The sequence below is a fragment of the Phocoena phocoena genome, chromosome 20, assembly GCF_963924675.1.
Source record: "Phocoena phocoena chromosome 20, mPhoPho1.1, whole genome shotgun sequence".
Taxonomy (NCBI): Eukaryota; Metazoa; Chordata; class Mammalia; order Artiodactyla; family Phocoenidae; genus Phocoena; species Phocoena phocoena.
Genome location: NC_089238.1, coordinates 1,824,919 through 1,846,214, shown reverse-complemented (window position 1 = coordinate 1,846,214; position 21,296 = coordinate 1,824,919). Strand labels below are relative to the sequence as shown.

Below are 21,296 nucleotides of genomic sequence, written 5' to 3'. Positions count from 1 at the left end.
GCTAAATAGTAAATGGGCACTATTTTCCCTTCCTTGGAGCAGTGTAAAGAGCATGGACCCTCTAGTCAGACCACCTGGTTACACTTCCTGGCCTTGTTCTAACGAGCTGGATGACTTGAAGGAAATTTCTGTCTGCTGTGATTTTTAATTTGGAGATCCGTGTATTAAGCATATATTTTTTGTTGTTGTGCCCCACCCCCCTTTTTAGTCTTTTTTTAAAAATATACATTTATTTATTTATGGCTGCTTTGGGTCCTCGCTGCACGTGGGCTTTCTCTAGTTGCGGCGAGTGGGGGCTACTCTTTGTTGAGGTGCACGGGCTTCTCATTGCGGTGGCTTCTCTGTTGCAGAGCACGGGCTCTAGGCACACGGGCTTCAGTAGTTGTGGCACTCGGGCTCAGTAGTTGCAGCACGCGGGCTCTACAGTGCAAGCTCAGTAGTTGTGGCGCACGGACTTAGTTGCTCTGCGACATGTTGGGTCTTCCCAGACCAGGGCTCGAACTCGTGTCCCCTGCATTGGCAGGTGGATTCTTAACCACTGTGCCATCAGGGAAGCCCCAAATTGGCCATTTTTATGTCACTTTCAAAGAACAGGGTGTCAGTGCATCAAGCCAGATGTGATCTTTGAGTTGCAACAAGGTAGAGAGTCATGGACAGAGCAAGGAGCAATTCCAAGGAGGGGCTGTCCAGGTGAGCAAGTAGAAAGCAGGTATTCAAGGGATGATGGTGTTAGTAAGATCCCAGTTATCTCCCGTGGGATTGGTATTTTAGAGAGATTGTTCCACATGCCCTTCTCATAGACCCACACGTCTGAAAATGGCGAAAGACAAATAATTGAGGTCCCCAGATACACAGCGTGGCTTGTGGGCTCTTAGTTTCCCAACCAGGAATTGAACCTGGGCCCTCAGCAGTGAGATCATGAAGTCCTAACCACTGGACTGCCAGGAAATTCCCAAGAATGCCCATTTCAGGACTAGCCAATTCTTAGAGGTAACAAACTACTCTTAGGGGCTGTTTCTTTCATGTGTAAATTAAGCAACCCAAAGCCCCTAGTTGGAAACCCTCCTCTTTCTGACTCTTACACTTAGGAGACTATATTTCTCATCATCCAAGGGCCTGTGCCGGGCAAATAAGTCAGCCCGTATGCTCCAAAACCTGTTGACAGTATTCAAACTAGCCAATACCAAACTTTATCCTACCCTGCCTTATCTTTCCTGTTGAAAACACAATAAAAGCTGTGGACCATGCTTTCTTCACCTCTCTTACCTCCTGACCTGACCCATCCTGGTCTTCTCCTCGTGGCCCTTTGTGATGTGCCCGTTTCTAGGAATGTGTGAGCATAAACTACTTCCTTCATGACAATCATTCCCATTTCTGTGTATATTAACATACAAAATTAATTCCTGGGTATATTCTAGAACACACAAGGAACATATTATGACTTCTTTACAGTGGCCTACAGGGTTTTACACAGTGAGCTTTAAAGTGATACTAGGGATGAACAGGAAGGAGCAGGTGACAGAATTCCAGGGTCAGGACACATTTTTCACATTCCTTGCTAGAAAAAAATCTGGGAGTCTTTTTCCACCGATAGAGACCATTCATGGTGTTTGAGGAGAGAGTGCAGAAGTACTGCTTTCACTGATGCTCTGAGGCAAGTTGCTCCACACACCTGGTTGTTTGCAGGGGAAAAAAATACTACGTTACCCAGAAGGCTGAGCGCCGCGTGTTTGCGCCGATGCTGGGCCAGTGATGGCTCAGGACGGGGGTGGTTTCCTGCGGCCCGCGCCGGCGGGGGCGGGACCTCCGACCGTTTGGAGAGCTGCGTCATCTATCTGTGCCGGCTGGGTCCTCCGGGGCTGAGGGTCCTGTGGCGATGGGCCGGGTGCGTTTCCCAGCCCCGAGCTGGGCAGGCCAGTGAGGAGGGTGTGTCTTACCTCCGCGTCGGTGTACTAGCCCAACACTCGCCCCGGGTCCTCCGTAACGGGAGTGTCCCGTGAGCGCCTGCCGGGGCCCCGACCCCGTCCCCGCAGCTCTGACGCGACGGCCTGGGCCTCTTGCGCATTTTGCGCCTGGGAAACTGAGGCTCAGAGTGCGACCGTCGGCCGAGGTGACCCCCCAACCCCAACCCCCTCACCCCCCTGCTCTGGGCAGGAGGCGGGCGGCTGAATCCTGGAGCCGCCTCTCTGGCCCCGCTCTCTCCTCACGGTCCCGTGATGGCTGCGGCGTGGTTGGACCCGGCACGGGTGAGTGGGCCATATTGCTGGCATTGCCGCTTCTCCGCTGGTTCGGAGAGGGCTCCTGGGCAGGCTGGAGGCTAAGTAAGCCATTGGGTTTCTCTTTGTCCTCGTCGTTTACTTACAACAAGTGGCGCTGACTCGTTATTTTATCCGCGGTCTTACCACAGTTTTGGGTCTCCGACGGGTGTTTCATCAGTGCGTGAAGGATGAATGATGCTTTCTTCCTTCCCGTCACACTTAAAATTCTAGAATTCCAGCTTCCCCATCCTCCCGGCCGACCTCCTCTGACCTTCCGTTCTTCCCTGGCTCACTGTTCTGCAGACACACCAACCTGACCATGATAAGTTCTCTGTCCCCGCGCCCCGCCCCCAATCTTTATATTTGCACTGGCCTTTGCCTGGAGTACTGTCCCTGTATTTTTTTTTTTTTTTTTGGCCGTGCTGCAGGGCTTGGGGGATCTTAGTTCTCCAACCAGGGATCGAACCTGCGCCCCCTGCAGTGGAAGCATGGAGCCCTAACCATTGGACCGCCAGGGAAGTCCCACTGTTCCTATATCTTTGCAGGACTTCCCTCTCACATCCTTCTGGCCTCTGCACAGATGTCTCCTATTTGGAGAGGCCTTTTCTAGCAGTTAGCTTAAAATGGCCCCTTCCTGTTGCCTGTGTTCTGGCATTTTTGTGTAGGGAACCTGGCAAAATTCCTGGTTGAATTTGTCCAGGATACTGTGGGAGCAAAGAGAAAACAATGAGAAAAGAACCATAATAGCCGGCCGGCCTCGACTGAGTCCTTGCTGTTAGCAGGTAGACAGGTATAATATATCACCTCATGTAATCCTCACCTTTTCAGAGCTAAGTTCTGTTATTATCACTGTTTTGTACAAGAACAACTTGAGACTCAGAGAAGTTCAGTTTCCTGCCCAAGTTCACTGCAGTTCTTTAGTAGCAGAAACTAACAACCAGTATGTCGCCACCACAGCCTGTATTTTTACCGTCTTCTCTACGAACAGTGGAGAGGGTTGCCTGGAAGTGACACCTAAAGTAAACTTTGCAAGCCAAGCAGGCTTCCTTCCAGTAGGCAGTCTTGGCATGAACCAAGGACATGGCATTTCAGCATGCGGAAGAGTGTGGACCAAATAAAAGGTATATTGGTTGTTTAAGGAACCCCCAGAGGGTCTTTGCGATTGCCAGAATCCTCCCTACTCCCCCATCTGCTGAGACGTGTCCTGGGAGGGCCAGACGTTGTGGCCGTTGGCTGAATGTTCCATCCTGCTCAGCCAGGACATACATCATGGCCAATCAAAGGCCATGATATAAGCATGGCTACAGCCTCCAGTGTCCTCAGCAATTCCTATTCCCTGGTCCCTGAAGTATTCTTTCCTCCGGGATACATGCTGTCAGGTCTCAGGTAGAAAAAAGAAGTGATGGCTCATTGTGGATTCTCCCTGGGAGTCTCCAAGGTTCACATGGCAGCAGGAGCTGGTCCAGGCCCTGCCACTTCCCAAGCAGGTACCACCACCTCAGGTGACTCTCCTGTGAGGTGGGTGATGATGAATCTGCTCCTCTGCCCACGTCTGCAGAATTATTTTCAGCAGTGGCTGAAATGAATATAACTGGGAAATTTATTTAAAATGCTTCACATCTTCATTAACTGTGGTTTTACTTTGCCAGTGGGTCATAATTATGCTGTTAGACCTCAGACCAGAGGAACCTGCTTTTAAATCCTGCCTCTGATCACAACACATGTAAACTTTGGGTGGACTGGTAGAGCTCCCTGGGCCTCAGGTCTCCCGACTGACATGAAGATGATAACGGCATTGACCTCACTGGCTGTGGCCAGTCACCCAGTGTTTCTTTTTTCTTTAATTCTCATAACTATTATTGCTCAGTGAGAATCATTGTATTGATTCAGAAATCAATGTTCAGAGAAGTTAAGCGAGGCCCCCAAGTTCACACAGCAGGCAAGTGCTGACTTTAGGACATGGCATTTCAGCATGCGGAAGAGTGTGGACCAAATAAAAGGTATATTAAGTGGGTGGGACTTAAGAGCTGGGGACTTTCAGACACTTTAACAAGACATGTAAATGCCTCAGCACGAGGCAGGCACACAATGAAGACCAGTGGGTGTGGGGTACTGTTGCTGTAATTATTATTGGTATTGTTTTGTTGTCGTTATTAGTCTTTCCCATTTGTCTGACACCTTAGCACGCTTACCATTCTGTGCCTCACAGTCCATGCAGGAGGGTCCCGACCTCGTGTCATTCTCCGTCGCCTCCTGCCTAGGAGGCTTCTGTCGGCTACACTGCTGTGATCAGTCTAGAGCAGTGTCTGCCTCCTGGAGTCCAGCACAGAGCTCGGCCTTCAGGGGCTGTTTGGTCTCTGCATCTTTGCCATGGAGAGAGATGGGCTCTGATTCAATCAATAGCCCCAAGACCAACACAACTGCGTCTGCTTGACTTTCCAGATGATTGTTACTTATGAGGACGTGGCCGTGACTTTTACCCAGGAGGAGTGGGGGCAGCTGGACCCCGCCCAGAGGACCCTGTACCAGGAGGTGATGCTGGAGACCTGCGGGCTCCTGGTCTCTCTGGGTAAGGCCTTCCCAACCCATGTGGGACCTGTCACTTGCTTCATTCCACCCTCCGGCTCCAGGCCTGGTGGTTGAGAAGCCCTCTGTAGCCCATCTACCCTCCTCCGCACAGCTTCAGTTAATTTCTGGACTCACCTCTTGCTGCCTGGTCTCCTTGTATCTCACTTAGGGAGGGTTGGACAAGAAACATAGTTTGCCTTTGGTCACAGCCAAAGGAGAAGGATGTGTTGGGAGGAAATGGAGGTGTCTCACAGAACCCAGAGGTAGGAATTCCTGCTGAGCTCCTTGAGGGACTGACATAGGGACTTAGAGAAGCATGATTATGCCCTGGCTTCTGGGTCTCTTGTTCTGCCTTCTCTCGTGGGCCTGCTCGTGTCACTTTGTTTTCACAGCAGTTTTTTCTGCTGCAGCTATTTTGCAGAAGGAGGTAGTCACTAAGTCCTTGCTCTCTGAGGCCCACTCACTCCTCATCTCTGTTTCTTGCTGTATGTTTATCTTGTTTCTCTGTTCATGCTGTACTCATTTAATTCTCCCAGCACGCTGTACTTAGCAAGTAACGGAAATAGGGCCATTGTTGTGAGTCCTTCCATTGTTGTGAATGGAAGCTTAATCCATTCAACTTAAAAGGCACATCTTGGTTGTCAACAGCTCTGCTTTGCATTTTTTGTCCGTCCTTTTGTGAAATTGTTGATTAGAATAAATGATATATGATGTTCGTGCAAATGTCTCTATTTGACCAAATCACTGTGTGGGATTCCGAACCCAAGTTTTTATTTTTAGTAGTTCATGAAATGCTGAATTCTGGCGCCTCCACGTCTGCTCCTTCCTCTGGCCCTGTTTCCTGAGGATTGACTCCTCTGCTCATGTACCCCTCTCACCACCACAGCCCACTTGGTCTGAGGCTGCTGACTCCCACGGGGAAGTGTTTGCTGTTTCCTTCTTCGTGTAGCACTTGGGAGTCCAGGTTCTGGTGCTAGACCCCTGATGTCTAATCCCTGCTCTGCTGCTTATGAGCTGTGTGTTCCTGGGCAGGTTACTGAACGCTTCTGTATGTCAGTTATCTCATAGGTAGTATCTCATGAAGTAATACAGTACCTGCTTCACACGTCTGTCGTGAGGGTGAATGGCTCAGAACAGTGCGTGGTGATGCCTGGCTGTGTGCAGGGTTAGCAATTGTGACTCCTGCTGCTGTCACTACTGTTAGTGATATCATCGTCATCCTTGTTGTCATGGTCATCACCCTACACTTGGACTCAGCATTTTCTGGAACAGTGTTGTGTAGCTTTGTAGTTAAATACAGATGCCAGATGCCAGAGATGACTAGACTTTGGTTTTCATCTTGGCTCAGCCATTCATCGTGTCCATGGTTTCAGCAAATCATTTTATCTGCCTGAGCCTCTGTTTCTTCATCTATAAAATGGTGCTTATTGCAGTATGTACTTCATGTGGGTGCTATAAGGAAATCCTAAAATAGAATTTTTCATGGAAGGCCCACAGGAAGGTCAATATAATGCTTTGCTTAGGACCTAAAAAAGACTTAGATCCATGAAGACATTTACCTTGTTCCTGAATGAAAAGACTCAATATTTTAAATATGTATGTCATTTCATTTCTAAATTAGTTCATAAACTTAATTCAGTTTTTTTTTTAATGCATTTAAATTGCTTGGCACAGTCCCTGGAATATGGTTACACCTATTAATAGTTATTGTTTTTTTAAGGCTTGTTTTTTTTTGAGCAGTTTTAGGTTCACAGCAAAATTGAGAGGTAAGTATAGAGATTCCCCATATACCCCCTCCCCCCACACGAGCATACCCTCCCTCATTCTCAATATTCTCACCAGAATGGTACATTTGTTACAGTTAATGCATCTACACTGACACATCATGATCACCCAAAGTCCATAATTGACATTAGGGTTCACTCTTGGTGTTGTACATTCCATGGGTTTGGACAAATATATAATGACATGTATCCATGATAGTATCATACAGAATTTTTTTGTTGCCCTAAGAGTCCTCTCTATTCATCCTTGCCCCCTCACCAACCACTGATCTTTTTTACAGTCTCCATTTGTGTTTTCCAGAATGTCATATAGCTGGAATCATAGAGTATGTAAGCTTTTTAGATTGGCTTCTTTCACTTAGTAATATGCATTTGTTTCTCATTTCATGGCTTGATAGCATGTTTCTTTTTAGTGCTGAATAATATTTTACTGTCTAGATTTACCATCGTTTATCCATTTACCTACTGAAGAACATCTTGGTTGCTTCCAAGTTTTGGCAATTATGAATAAAGCTGCTGTAAACATCCATGTGCAGGTTTTTATGTGGACATAAGTTTTCAGCACCTTTGGGTAAATAGCGAGAACTGTGATTGATGGATCCTATGGTGACGGTATATTTAGTTTTTTAAGAACCCACCAAACTGTCTTCAAAATGGTGATATTATTTTGCATCCCCACCAGCATTAAATGAGAGTTCCTGCTGCTCCGCATCCTTGCTAGCATTTGGTGTTGTCAGTGTTCCACGTTTTGACCTTCCTTCCTTCCTTCCTCCCTCCCTCCCTCCCTCCCTCCCTTCCTTCTTTTCTGTCATTTATATTTATTTATTTATGACTGCTTTGCATCTTCGTTGCTGCGTGTGGGATTTCTCTAGTTGCAGCGAGCAAGGGCTACTCTTTGTTGCGGTGCGTGGATTACTCTTCGTTGTGGTGTGCAGCCTTCTCGTTGCGGTGGCTTCTCCTGTTGCAGAGCATGAGCTCTAGGCCCGTGGGCTTCAGTCGCTGTGACACTCAGGCTCAGTAGTTGTGGCTCACGGGCTTAGTTGCTCTGTGGCATGTGGGATCTTCCCAGACCAGGGCTCGAACCTGTGTCCCCTGCATTGGCAGGTGGATTCTTCACCATTGCACCACCAGGGAAGTCCCTTGACCATTCTAATAGGTATGTAGTGGTATCTTTTTTTAATTTGCATTTCTCTGATGATATATTCTGTGGAGCATCTTTTCATGTGCCTGTTTGCTGTGTGTATATTGTCTTCGGTGAGGTGTGTTTTAAGGTCTTTGTTCTTGTCTTTGGTGAGGTGTCTGTTAAGGTATTTGGCTCATTTTAAAATTGGGTCGTTTTTGTTTTCTTACTTTCTAATTTTAAGAGATATTTGTGGGGCTTCCCTGGTGGCGCAGTTGTTGAGAGTCCGCCTGCCGATGCAGGGGACACGGGTTCATGCCCCAGTCCAGGAAGATCCCACATGCCGCGGAGCAGATGGGCCCATGAGCCATGGCCACTGAGCCTGCGCATCCGGAGCCTGTGCTCCGCAATGGGAGAGGCCACAACAGTGAGAGGCCCACATACTGCAAAAAAAAAAAAAAAGAGATATTTGTGTATTTTGGATAACTGTCCTTTATCAGATATGTCTTTTGCAAATATTTTCTCCTATTGTGTGGCTTGTCTTCTCATCCTCTGGCAGAGCAGAAGTTTTTAATTTTTATGAAGTCCAGCTTATCAATCATTTCTTTCATGGATTACGCCTTTGGTGTTGTATCTAGAAAGTTATCACATACCCATACTCATCTAGGTTTTCTCCTATAATATCTTCTAGGAATTTTGTGGTTTTGTGTTTTACATTTAGATCTGTGATCCATTTTGAGTAAATTTTTGTGAAGGGTATAAGGTCTGTCTAGGTAATTTTTTTTTTATATGTGGATGTCCTGTTCTAGCACCGTTGGTTAAAAAAACTAGCTTTGTTAGCTATTGTATTGCTTTTGTACCTTTGTCAAAGATCAGTTGACTGTATTATGTGGGTCTATTTCTGGGCTTTCAATTCTGTTCCATTGATCTTTCACCAACATCACACTGTCTTCATTACTATAACTTTATTGTAAGTCTTGAGGTTGGGTTAGCGTCAGTCCTCCCACTTTGTTCTTCTTCAATATTGTGTTGGCTGTTCTGGGTCTTTTGCCTCTCCATATAAACTTAATCAGTTTTGGATATCCTCAAAATGATTTGCTGAGATTTTGATTGGTATTGCATTGAATCTATAGATCAAATTGGGAAGAACTGACATCTTGACAGTACTGAGTCTTCTTATCCATGAACATAAAATCTCTCTCCATTTATTTTGTTCTTTGATTTCATTCATCAGAGCTTTGTGGAGTTCCTCCTATAAATCTTGTACATATGGGCTTCCCTGGTGGCGCAGTGGTTGAGAGTCCGCCTGCCGATGCAGGGGACACAGGTTCGTGCCCCGGTCCGGGAAGATCCCACATGCCGCGGAGCGGCTAGGCCCGTGAGCCATGGCCGCTGAGCCTGCACGTCCGGAGCCTGTGATCCGCAACGGGAGAGGCCACAACAGTGAGAGGCCCACGTACCATAAAAAAAAAAAAAAAGTGTACATATTTTCTTAGATTTATACCTAAGTATTTCGTTTTGTAGGAGTGTTAATGTAAATGATAATGTGCCAAAGGGCTACTAATCTAAGTCTGCTTTCAAATAACACTATATCACTTCACTGGTAACATGAGACCTTATAACAAAATAATCTTAATTCTGTCCTCCCATCCTTCATATCATTGCTGCCATTTGTTTCACTATGTAAGTGCATATATAATGGGAATGTATATTTTATACATATATAAAAATAAGCATTTATATGTATGTATGTATATGTATAAGTGTGTGTAAGCTATGTACATAAGCATAATTGAATACATTATTACTATTATTATTCTGAACACAATGTTACTTGTTAGATTGGTTAGACAACTAAAAGTTTTAACTTTACCTTCTTTTATTCCTCCTGCAGTATTCCTCCTTTCTATATTTAGATCTGAGTTTCTGACCTATATCATTTTCCTTCTCTCTACAGAAGTTATTTTAACATTTCTTATAAGATAGGTCTACTGGCAACAGATTCCCTCAATTTTTGTTTCTTTGAGCAATTCTTTATTTCTCTTTCAGTTTTGAAGGATAATTTCACAGGGTGTGGAATTCAAGATTGGTGAGGTTTTTCTCTGAACGCTTTAAATCTTTCAACTCTCTTATGTGATTTCTGAGGAGAAATCATATGTAATTCTTGTCTTTGTTCCTGTATAGGTAAGATGTTTTGTTTTGTTTTGACCTTCGTCTTCTTTCTGGATTTTTTCTTTATCTTCAATTTTCTGTAGTTTTTAAATGGTATGCCTAGGTGTGGTTGTTTGGTTTTTTTGTTGGGGGACAGGGGTGGGGGTAGTGGGCATTTATCATGCTTGGTGTTCTCTTGGCTTTCTGGATCTGTGGTTTGGTGTTTGACATTAATTTTGGGAAATTCCCAGTCATTATTGTTTCCTGTATTTCTTCTGTTTCTTTTTCTCATTTTTTCTCCTTTTGAAATTCGCATTACTTGTATATTACACCTTTTATAGTTCTGTGGTCCTTGGATATTCTGTTTTTATCAGTCTTTGTCCTCTTTGCTTTCAGTTTTGAAGGTTTCTATTGATATATTCTCAAACTCAGAGATTCTTTCTGTAGCTGTGTCCAGTCTGCTGATAAGTCCACCAGAGGCATTCTTCAGTGTTATTTGATCTGTAGCATTTCTTTTTGGTTCTTAATTAGGATTTCCTTCGATGTGCTTACATTCCCCCTCTGTTTTTGCATGCTGTCTACCTTGTTCATTAAGCCCTTAGCATATTAATCCGTGTCATTTAAAATCCCTGATCTGATAATTCTAGCATCCCTGACATGTCAGGTTCTGATGCTTGCTCTGTCTCTTCAAATTGTGTTCTTTGGGGCTTCCCTGGTGGCGCAGTGGTTGAGAGTCCGCCTGCCGATGCAGGGGACGCGGGTTTGTGCCCCGGTCTGGGAGGATCCCACATGCCGCGGAGGGGCTGGGCCCGTGAGCCATGGCCGCTGAGCCTGTGCGTCCGGAGCCTGTGCGTCTGCGGCGGGAGAGGCCACGGCAGTGAGAGGCCCGCATACCACAAAAAAAAACAAAAACAAACAAATTGTGTTCTTTGACTTTTAGTGTGACTCATAATTTTTTTTGATAGCTGCACGTGATATACTGGGCAAAAGTAACTGCTGTAAATAGGCCATGATGTATTGGGCAAAAGTAACTGCTGTAAATAGGCCTTTAGAAATGTGGTGGGCGGGACTTCCCTGGTGGTGCAGTGGTTAAGAATCTGCCTGCCAATGCAGGGGACACGGGTTCGAGCCCTGATCTGGGAAGAGCCCACATGCCGCGGAGCAACTAAGCCCATGCGCCACAACTACTGAGCCCGTGTGCCACCACTACTGAGCCTGTGCTCTAGAACCCGCAAGCCACAACTACTGAAGCCTGTGCACCTAGAGCCTATGCTACACAACAAGAGAAGCCACCGCAATGAGAAGCCCGCGCACTGCCGCGAAGAGTAGCCCCCGCTCACCACAACTAGAGAAAGCCCACATGCAGCAACAAAGACCCAACACAGCCAAAAATAAAATAAATTTAAAAAAAAATGTAGTGGCAGGGCAGGAGGGAAAGAGTGTTCTTATAGTTCTATGATTTGGTCTCAGTCTTTTAGTGGGCCTATCCCTCTGGACTGTGAATGTCACAAGTGTTTTATCTTCTCCACTAAGGTAGGACAGGATGGCCAAAGTTGACTGGAGTTGGGTATTTCCCTTCTTCCAGGCCATTTAGGCTCTGATAAAACCCCAGCAGTTTAGGATCTGGTTAACTAGTTTCTTCTGAGGACAGGCCTGGTTAAAGAGAGTGCTCTGGTATATTTCATAATTGGTTCTTTTTCCTTCCCCCCTGCCAGAAGCCCAAGGGGATTTTTCTCTTCTATTTTTTGTGGGAACTTAGTTGAGCTTCTGGAGAGAAATTTCATAGTGACTGTACCCCCTGGAGTTTTTTTTTTTTTTACTGTCAGGGTTGTCTGCACTGAACCTCCACCAATCCATTCATTATCGTTCAGGTTTCCTATCCTGGCGCTGGTTCCTGTGGCAGTTTCTGCTCATGAGTCTCTGCTCTTGTAAGCTGTGACTCACTGTATTCCCGGTGTCTCCAGTCCTGCGGATAGCAGTTTACCTTGTTTCCTCCCCTCCGTTATTGATCCAAGAAGACTTGTTGACTTTTCAGTCTGTTCAGTTTGCCACTTGTTGTTAGGATGGAGTGGCGACCTGGAATCTCCTTACAGGCAGAACTGGAAACAGGAAGTCGACTAAATATTAGTTTTGACTTAACTGTTAGGATTTAAAAATTCCATGGCAATATGGCAGATAGATGAAGCACCTGGACTCAGGAGCCACAGTTCAGTGAAATCTCAGAAAGTGACATTTGAGCTGAGACCCAAAGAATTAGAGTAATCTAGAACGAGCAAAGTAGGGAAAAAAACAGCCTTCCAGTTAGAAGGGACAGCACGTGCAAAGGCCCTGTGGTTGCAGGGAGCATGACTCCTGACAGCTGAAGAAAGACTCCTTCGCTTTCCACTGCCCTGTCCCTGAGCCCCGTGCTGAGCATGTAGCAGACAGGAGTGAACATTTGCTTAGTGATGACAAACGAATCCTGAGCTTTGGTTCAGGATCTGCAGATGTGCTTTCTGTGCGGGTGCTGGTACCTTTGCCATTGATTTATCTACAGCCTTTACCCCCACATCGGTTGATATATGTTTGGGTACACATGACAGACCAGCTCAAACAGTCTACACCCTGAAAGAAGCAGCTCAGAGGTGATGCTGGCTTCCAGGTTGGGGGTACCAACCCAGGTATCTGTTTCTTTTCTTCCTTGGTTCTGATGCTCAGGCTGGTTCCCTCACAGGAGTCACAAGATGCTTCTGGATGGCAGAAGCTGCAGGGGCCTCACTCAGCCCTTCCTGAAATAAAGCTTTCTTTTTACTCAGAGCAGCTGTCGTAGGTCACCTGCCTACCTCAGATACTGATGATGCCGTTTGTGGGATGATGGAGACCAGGGCTTCTTAGCCTGCCAGGTTGGCTACTATCACCTGGGGAGCGTTAAAAATCTGATGCCCAGGCCCTTCCCAGAGATTTTGTTTGAACTGCTGTGTGGTGGTAGCTGGGCACCCCAGATGTTGCTGATGCACAGGAGGTTGAAGTCCCTGACTTTAATGGATTAGAAAACGTCTGCAGGAGGTACGTCTGAACGGTGCTGGGTTCTGTGGGATGGAGATCAGAGGGAGTTGGTGCTGTCTATGCAGCCAGCACTAATGTCTACAGTCTTCGGGGACAAAGGATGGTGTTTTTACAGTTTGTTTCCTAGTTGCAGCATTTTGTTTGCCTAGATGGGAGCAGCTGCATTCCGAGGTCTCTTGCAAATCCTGCAGTCCCAATCTGGGTTGAGAGGTTTCTTTATTTTCACCAAAATCCTCATGTTCTCTTTTTTTCTCTGTGAACAGGATGTCCTTTGCCCAAGCCAGAGCTTATCCACCCACTGGAGCACAGCCCAGAGTTACAGACGTGGAAGAGAGGCCTCTCCCCAAGCTCCTGCCCAGGTAAGTGCCAACAGCTGGCCAAGCGGGCATCACAGCAGGTTGCAGACAGCAGGAGGACCATTGCCTATAAAATTTGTGAGAATTTTCTTGTCATGGCCTCTCTGGAGGCATGGGATCTGTGGAACCTTTTAACCTGTGGTCCTTCTACCCCATAACACTCTCCACTGCTCCTGGGGAGATGTGGGGCATATCAGGTAAGTTCAGGCTCTCGGCTCATGTACTTGGGCTTAAAAACTAGGTGTGACACACCACACAGCCTTGTGGCCCGGGGGAAGTTCCATGATCCCGTTGTGCCTTTGTATATAAGTTTGGCCAAGGTAAACCTAGCTGTTCTAACAGGTGTATTCCAAAATCTCCGTGGCTCAGCACATGAAAAGTGTTTTTCTTGAACCAGGGGTGATGCGGATCAGTAGGGAGCTCTGACCACACAGTTATTCAGGGACTCAGCTACCTTCTGTCATCAGCGTGGGACCTTCAGGGTTCCTGGCATCCTCCAGCTGGCAGAGGGAAAACAGAGAAGGGAAAATGTCACACCCACTTCCAACACATTGTTTCCACTCACATTCCACTGACAAGATACTCGACTTTGTCATTTGGTGCCTGGGGCTGGGATATGAGGCTGAGTGTTTTCAAGGAAAGGAATGAAATGGTTTGATTAGTGTGGTCTGTTACACTTAGTCTGTTCCTGAGAAATTGTAGTCATAATCGTTTCTGTCTCATTGGGTGGTTGGAGGATGTAATAGATTATGTATGAAACTGCTTCTCACTTGGCCTGACCCATAGTGAGTGGCTCAGGAAAAGTAAGCTATTAGTATTATTAACATCGTGGGATTAGTGCTAGTGAGTAATGATAGTATCTCATATTTCCTTCTGAACTGCAAGTAAACAGGGCCTTTCCAACTATGCTCTGTATCTTACCCTTTCCCACCTTCTCCATCCTCCCACACTCTGAGCGTCAGTCAGACACCCAGAAGCACTCCTCCGCCCTAGTCTTCCGATCCCTCCTGTTTGCTTAAACCTCAAGGCACCTCATGCTCAACATGCCTAAGAGGGGGCTTTTGACCTTGCCCGTTCCTCCCACCTCCCGTGCATGTTAGAAGGCTGGGTTCAGCCTCAGATAACTCCTCAACACCCCCATCTCCACCAAGCCCTCCAAATGCTGTCTGTTTTGCATGCACGCCTCTTGAGTCTGTCATCTCCACCACGAGGAGAAGACGCCCCCCCCCACAACCTCGGTCCAGGTTTTCAGCTTTTGCCTGGGTGATGCCAGCACACTCCTGGCTGGTCTCCCCACACCTCCTCTGTGCCTCTAGTCAGCCCTGTCTCCCACGGTGGCCCCCGCAGCCACCAAGATCTTGTTCCCAACCTTCAGCACTCCCCCAGCCACAGAGCAACTCGGCACGTTTTCATGTCGAAGGTAGAGCTTGTGGGACTTCCCTGGCGGTCCAGTGGTTGGGACTTTGTCTACCAATGCAGAGGGTGCAGGTTTGATCCCTGGTCGAGGAGCTAAGATCCTGCATGTCTCGCAGCCAAAACACCAAAACATAAAGCAGAAGCGATATTGTAACACATTCAATGAAGATTTTAAAAATGGTCCACATCAAAAAAATCTTAAAAAAGAAAATAGAGCCTGTATCCTTGTGTTGCTTGATCCTTAAACCCTTCTACATTCATCTAAATCTCTCATATGTGTAGCTTACCTCCTCACCTCCCTAGAGGAGATCTCACCCCTGACCAAGGCCAATTCATGTACCAGAGTCTAGGCCAAACCTTTTCAGGGAACTGCTGCTTCTCACCTTTTCTGCCTCTTTTGTAACAAAGATATGCTCAGTTGCCTCACATTTGGGGAAAGTAAATAGAAAATGCTTCTGCCTCTCTAATGGCTTCACACTGACATTGACTCTACTTTCCCTGTAAAATCCATCTTCTTGGAGAAGCTGTCTCATTCTTGCAAGAGATGTCTACGCTTGAGTTCCGTCCATCTCATTTACTAAAATTTTCTTGCACGTTTTGAATGAGGTGTAACTCACACCCTGTGTTGTGTAAAAATCTTAAGAGGTTAACTTCATGAATGCTTGGGTATGTTTAACCCATGTAAGCACCACCTCAGTCAATATGTAGAATATTTCCAGCATCTCATTGGGATCTCACGCCCTCGATAGCCCCTTGTGCTTGGTAATCCCTATTTAGACTGTCGGCACCGATTCGTTTTGACTGTTGAACCCCATAGCATGCTGTCTGTCGTATGTGTCTTCTTTTGATCATCATATCTGAGATTCTTTTCATGTGGTTACCTGGGGTTGGAATTTGTTTACTCTTAATACGGTGTAATAGCTCATTGCTTGAAAAATTGCCCTTCATTGATCCATTCCCCTCCTGATGGGCACTCCTGTTGTTTTCAACTTAATGCTGCTGAGAATATTCATGTTATGTTTTTTGGTGCATGTAAGCACTGATTTCCATTAGGAATACATTCTGGTATGTGTGCAGGTCAGGTCATGGAGTAGCTGTATGTTCAGCTTTGATAGAAACTGCCAGACAGTTCTGCAGAGTGTCTGCCCCCTTTAACATCCCCACCATTCATCTATGAAAGACTCCATCTGTCCCTGTCCTTGGCAGCTCTTGGTAATGTTCCCTTTGCTCTTTGAGGTCTGGGGGAGGTTCCTCTGCACCACAGCACTGAAACTCTTCCTTACACGGTCACTGCTTTGCTCCTAATCTTCAAATACAGCACAACCATAAACGATCATGAGCAATGGACCACAATTTACTGAACACACCTGGCACTGTGCCCAGTGCTTTACAGACATTTTCTCATTTAGCTTTCACAACAGCCTATGAGGCAGAAACTGAGAGCCTCTCAGTTTTTCAGACAAGGAAGCTTAGACAGGAAACAGCTAAGAATTTGTCCAACATTAGCTGGCTGGGTACAGGCAGAATTTGAGTCGAGTCGTTCTGCTCCAGAGCGAGCACTCTTGACCGCCACGCCATATGAGCTTAGGACGCAAGACAGACTTTCCAGACTGTGTCGTGTTTCAGCATTTGACCCTCTTGGATTCGTTGCCCCTCTTCTCACTGGACCTTCATTCTCCTTCTCTGGTCATCACTTGAATGTTGGCTCATCGGGCACCTCATGGCTCATTCTCTTTACTCTTAAATGCTCTCCAAGGTTAATCCACACGTTCTCATTCTCACATCTCCAATTTACATGCTGCCTAGTTAGGTCCCAGGTGTACATTATTGGACTAACCCATAATAAAAAATTAAAGCTAATTGATTGACTCTTTTGCCCTGTGTCTGGCACCCTCCAGAACATGGTATATGTAGTGTTTCACTTCATCCTCATAGCAGTCCTACAAGGTGGGCTCTATTTTTAGCTTTATTTTTCAGAAGAGGAAAATGAAGGCCTTTGGAGTTTGAGTGCCTTACCAGATGCCACAAAGCTAATATTGTGTTCTTTTGGAATTTGGGCCTAGGGTTTTTGTGGTCAGAGACCATAATACTCATGTGACCTCTAACTTTTGTTTAGTGGACCTCAGGTACAGGTTTCAGTTAATCATAAACCTTGGTTTTATGGGGACATTGTCATCACTGATTAATCAATGACCTTGATTAATTGATGTATTAATTATTTGCTCCTTTGTTTCTTTTTGAAAATAATATTCTTAACATCACCAAACTCCAGAATGAGAACATTACTCATACCGTCCTTAGTCTGGCTGCTGTAACAAGAATGCCACGGAGTGGGCAGCTCAAGTAACAAACGTTTATTTCTCGCAGTTCGGAAGTCTGGGAAATCCAGGATCAAGGTGCTGGCAGATCTGGCATCTGATGAGGGCCTGCTCCTTGGTGTGCAGATGGCAGGCTTCTCATTCTGTCCTCACATGGCAGAGAAAAGAAGCAAGCTCCTTAGTATCTTTTCTGGTAAGGACACTAATCCCATCTTGGGAGCTTATCCTCTCATGCATGGCAGTTCCCTGATTCTGGAGGATTCTGTGCCTTTGTTCGTTGTATTTCCAAAGGCTGAAAGGGCCTTCCCATTTTCTCTATACGTCAGTAGGTCTGGCCGCATCTGGGAAGCCTGCATGACCTCTTCCTGTCTCCCACCTACTGCACTAGGTGCCCCTTTGCTGGCCTCCTAGCACCTTGAGATGTTCTGGCTTCGAGCACACACCACACACAGTGTCATCATTCCTCTGTCTATCTGCCCCTCGTCTCCAGACATTCTGTCCCCTGCCCATGCTGTCCCTTTGGGTTTTCCCTCTAAAATTTTCAAGAATCTAAGAACCAAAAAGAAAGAAATTGCACACCTGGGTTTCAGAGATTTGAAAACGCAGCAGGTACAGAGCCACTATTTTCATCTTCTCACTGACATGGTGATTTAGTTTCTTCTGTGTTGCCATCACTTATATGCCTTTTGTGTATTGTATTCCCTTCAGGTGGCAACACAAAAGCTGATACCACAGAGCCTACCCCTTCTCACCTGGCATTGTCTGAGGAAGTCTCGCCCCAGGAACAACTGACTCAGCGAGCCTCAGGGGACTCCCTGTTGGGACAAACCAAGGATCAGGATGGGCCACTGGAAATGCATGAAGGCCACTTGAGACCGGGGATGGACCCCCAGAGGGAGAAGCTCTCTGGGAAAATGAGCCCTGAACATGGTGGTTTAGGGACACATGATGGTCTTCACTCAAGGATTGTTCAGCAGCGAGTCTTTCCAGGAGATACTCTTTATGAATGTGACTCACGTGGACCAGTGAAAGGACCCTTGATACATGAAGGAAAACACCTCTATAAGTGTGAGGAATGTGGGAAAGTTTTTAACAAGAATTGCTTCCTTGTTCGACATGAGCAGATTCACTCTGGCGTGAAGCCCTATGAATGCACAGAGTGTGGGAAAACCTTTATTAAGAGCACACACCTCCTCCAGCACCACATGATCCACACCAGGGAGAGGCCCTATGAGTGCACAGAGTGCGGGAAGGCCTTCAACCGCAGGTCACACCTCACGAGGCACCAGCGGATTCACACTGGAGAGAAGCCTTACAAGTGCAGTGAGTGCGGAAAGGCCTTCACCCACCGCTCCAATTTAGTCTTACATAACAGAAGCCACACTGGTGAAAAACCCTTTGTGTGCAAAGAATGTGGGAAAGCCTTTCGAGATAAGACAGGTTTCCTTCGACACTACATCATCCACACGGGAGAGAAGCCCTTTGAGTGTGTGGAGTGTGGGAAATCCTTCAACCGCAGATCACATCTCACCTGGCACCAGCAGATTCATAGTGGAGTGAGACCCTTTGAATGCAACGAATGTGGGAAAGGCTTTTGTGACAGCACAGACCTCATCCAACACTATGTCATCCACACTGGAGAGAAGCCATACAAGTGCCTTGAGTGCGGGAAGGCCTTCTACCGCAGGTCACACCTCAAGCAGCACCAGCGGAGTCATACCGGGGAGAAGCCCTATGTGTGCGGTGAATGTGGAAAGGCCTTTACCCACTGTTCCACTTTTATCTTACATAAAAGAGCCCACACTGGAGAAAAACCCTATGAATGCAAAGAATGTGGGAAAGCCTTTAGTAATCGGTCAGACCTCATTCGACACTTCAGCATCCACACTGAAGAGAAGCCTTATGAGTGCATGGAGTGTGGGAAAGCCTTTAACCGTAGGTCATACCTCACCAGACACCAGCGGATTCACAGTGGAGAGAAGCCCTATGAATGCATGGAATGTGGCAAAGCCTTTTGCCAAAGGGCAAACCTCATTCGACATGCCATCATCCACACTGGAGAGAAGCCCTATGTGTGCACTGAATGCGGAAAGGCCTTTACCTACTGCTATACTTTTATTTTGCATAAAAGGGCCCATATTGGAGAAAAACCTTTTGAGTGCAAAGAATGTGGGAAAGCTTTTAGCACTAGGAAGGACCTCATTCGACACATTAGCATCCATGCTGGAGAGAAGCCCTATGAGTGCATGGAGTGTGGGAAGGCCTTTAACCGCAGGTCAGGCCTCACCAGGCACCAGCGGATTCACAGTGGAGAGAAGCCCTATGAATGCCTCGAGTGTGGGAAAACCTTCTGCTGGAGCACAAGCCTCATTCGACACTCCGTCATCCACACAGGGGAGAAGCCCTATGAGTGCAGTGAGTGTGGAAAGGCCTTCAGTCGCAGCTCATCCCTCACTCAGCATCAGAGGGTTCATACTGGGAGAAACCCTGTCAGTGTGACAGATGTGGGAAGAACCTTCACAAGTGGGCATTCCTCAGTCAGTCTTCAAGAACTCCTATTGGGGAAAGACTTTTTGCATGTAACGACTGAGGAAAATCTTTTGCCAGAGGTAGCATCTTACTCAGAATCTGATCATTCATACCAAAGAGAAACCTCTCATTTTTCTTCTCCATGAGAAAAGCTATTGCAGGATATCAGTTGTCATCTAAAGAGTCATCTTAGAAATGGCCTCAGCCTAGAAACTTATTCTGTATTTGAAAATTCACACAGGAGAGTGATCCAATCTTTATTGTGCACTTAGCAAAACCCTCAGCCACATCTTTCTCATTAGCTTACGCTACAAAATTATCTCAGGGATATTTGTAAACAAAAGAGGAGGAGAGGAGAAAAATGCAAACACAGCTTTCAGATTTCAGTGATGGGCCTGTGGCAATTTGTCATCCCTTCCTTAGTTTAGTTGAGGTAAGGGGAGTGTTGTTGCAGAGATCAGAGGGCCTTGTTCCTTTTATTTGTCTTGAATATACATGCACTGCTGTCCAGTGTCAGGAGAGTTAGTTGAGGGTATGTCTGAAAATATTTACTGCAAGCCAACTTTGTTCTACAACATCGTCTCTATCCTTGAGTAGCATATGTCTTTATGAGAAATATTAAGGCTTGACTTATGAAATACTTTCATATTTAAGGAGATAAAGATGTATGTATGAGTGGGCCCATTTTACTGCATATTTAAGACTGATTTTTTGAGAACATACTGTGTCATTAACCACCCAACACTCATACTTAATCTACTTGTTTATTCTTTTTTTTTCTGTGGGGTGACGATGACTGTAGCTGTGCGACCTTCCCAGATGAATCCCAGTTCTTCCCTCTGATTCTTCCTTAGAGAGGTTTCTTCAGGTCCACCTCAGTGACTTTCTAGAGGTCGAATTAGAGCCAGAACAAAATAAAACACATAGCTAAATTAAGCTAAAGGATAATGATACATGCAGAGAGGTAGTCTCATTTTTAATCTTACAAAAGATTATGTGAAGAGTCACTGTCAAGGAAAGTGACTAGAATTTTAACAGATGAAATGAGCATGTGTGGGTGCAGGTACATGTGTGTTCCACGGTTGTTGCCATTGGCTTAGTCCCAGTATAATGACTAAATGACTAGTATCTTTTGTCAGGGTATTTTGAAATTACTTCTTTGGAGTTTTGGTTGTTTTTGTTTTGTGTTTTGGTTTTTTTTTTTGAGCAACGTGATAGTATTCCTTCATGTTAAGAAATATACTGTACAGAAAGACATAAAAATAATCATGCATTCACTCTGAACCCTCCTCGGGGCCTTTCAAATGACCGCATGTCTAGTTTTGTATTCCCATTGAAGGCCAAGTCATTTTTGTTATGTTAATCCATGGCATTATTGTGAAGGCCCCTTCTTCATGCTTTTCATGTCTTGTCTAAGAAGTCTTCAGCATGCTCTAGGTCCTGAATATTTTCTCCTAAAAGTCTTATAGTTTTACCTTTTATATTTAAATCTCTAGTCCATGTTGAATTAATTTTTGTATTACCATGTGAAGTTTAGGTTGTGTTTTTTGCCTCAGGATGTTCAGTTCTGGTACCATTCGTGGAAAAGACTGCCCTGCCTCTATTGAAGTGAACTTAGTAAAAAATAAGTTGGGCATATTCATTTTGGTCTATTTCTGAGTTCTTTATATTATCCCATTCATCTGGGTATTTAAACCTCTGCTAATACCACATTATCTTGAATACTGTAGCTCTCATTAAATCTTAAAATT

At 45.7% G+C, this 21,296-nt stretch overlaps 1 protein-coding gene across 1 annotated transcript; it reads left to right on the top strand.

The window, feature by feature from the left end:
- Positions 1-2,216: 2,216 nt before the first annotated feature.
- Positions 2,217-19,515, top strand: LOC136140170 (zinc finger protein 460-like). Its single transcript, XM_065898239.1, is given in 6 exon segments — positions 2,217-2,246; positions 4,701-4,827; positions 17,725-18,493; positions 18,578-19,056; positions 19,225-19,415; positions 19,417-19,515. Coding segments are annotated over 6 exon segments (1,695 nt in total).
- The last annotated feature ends 1,781 nt before the right edge of the window (positions 19,516-21,296 follow it).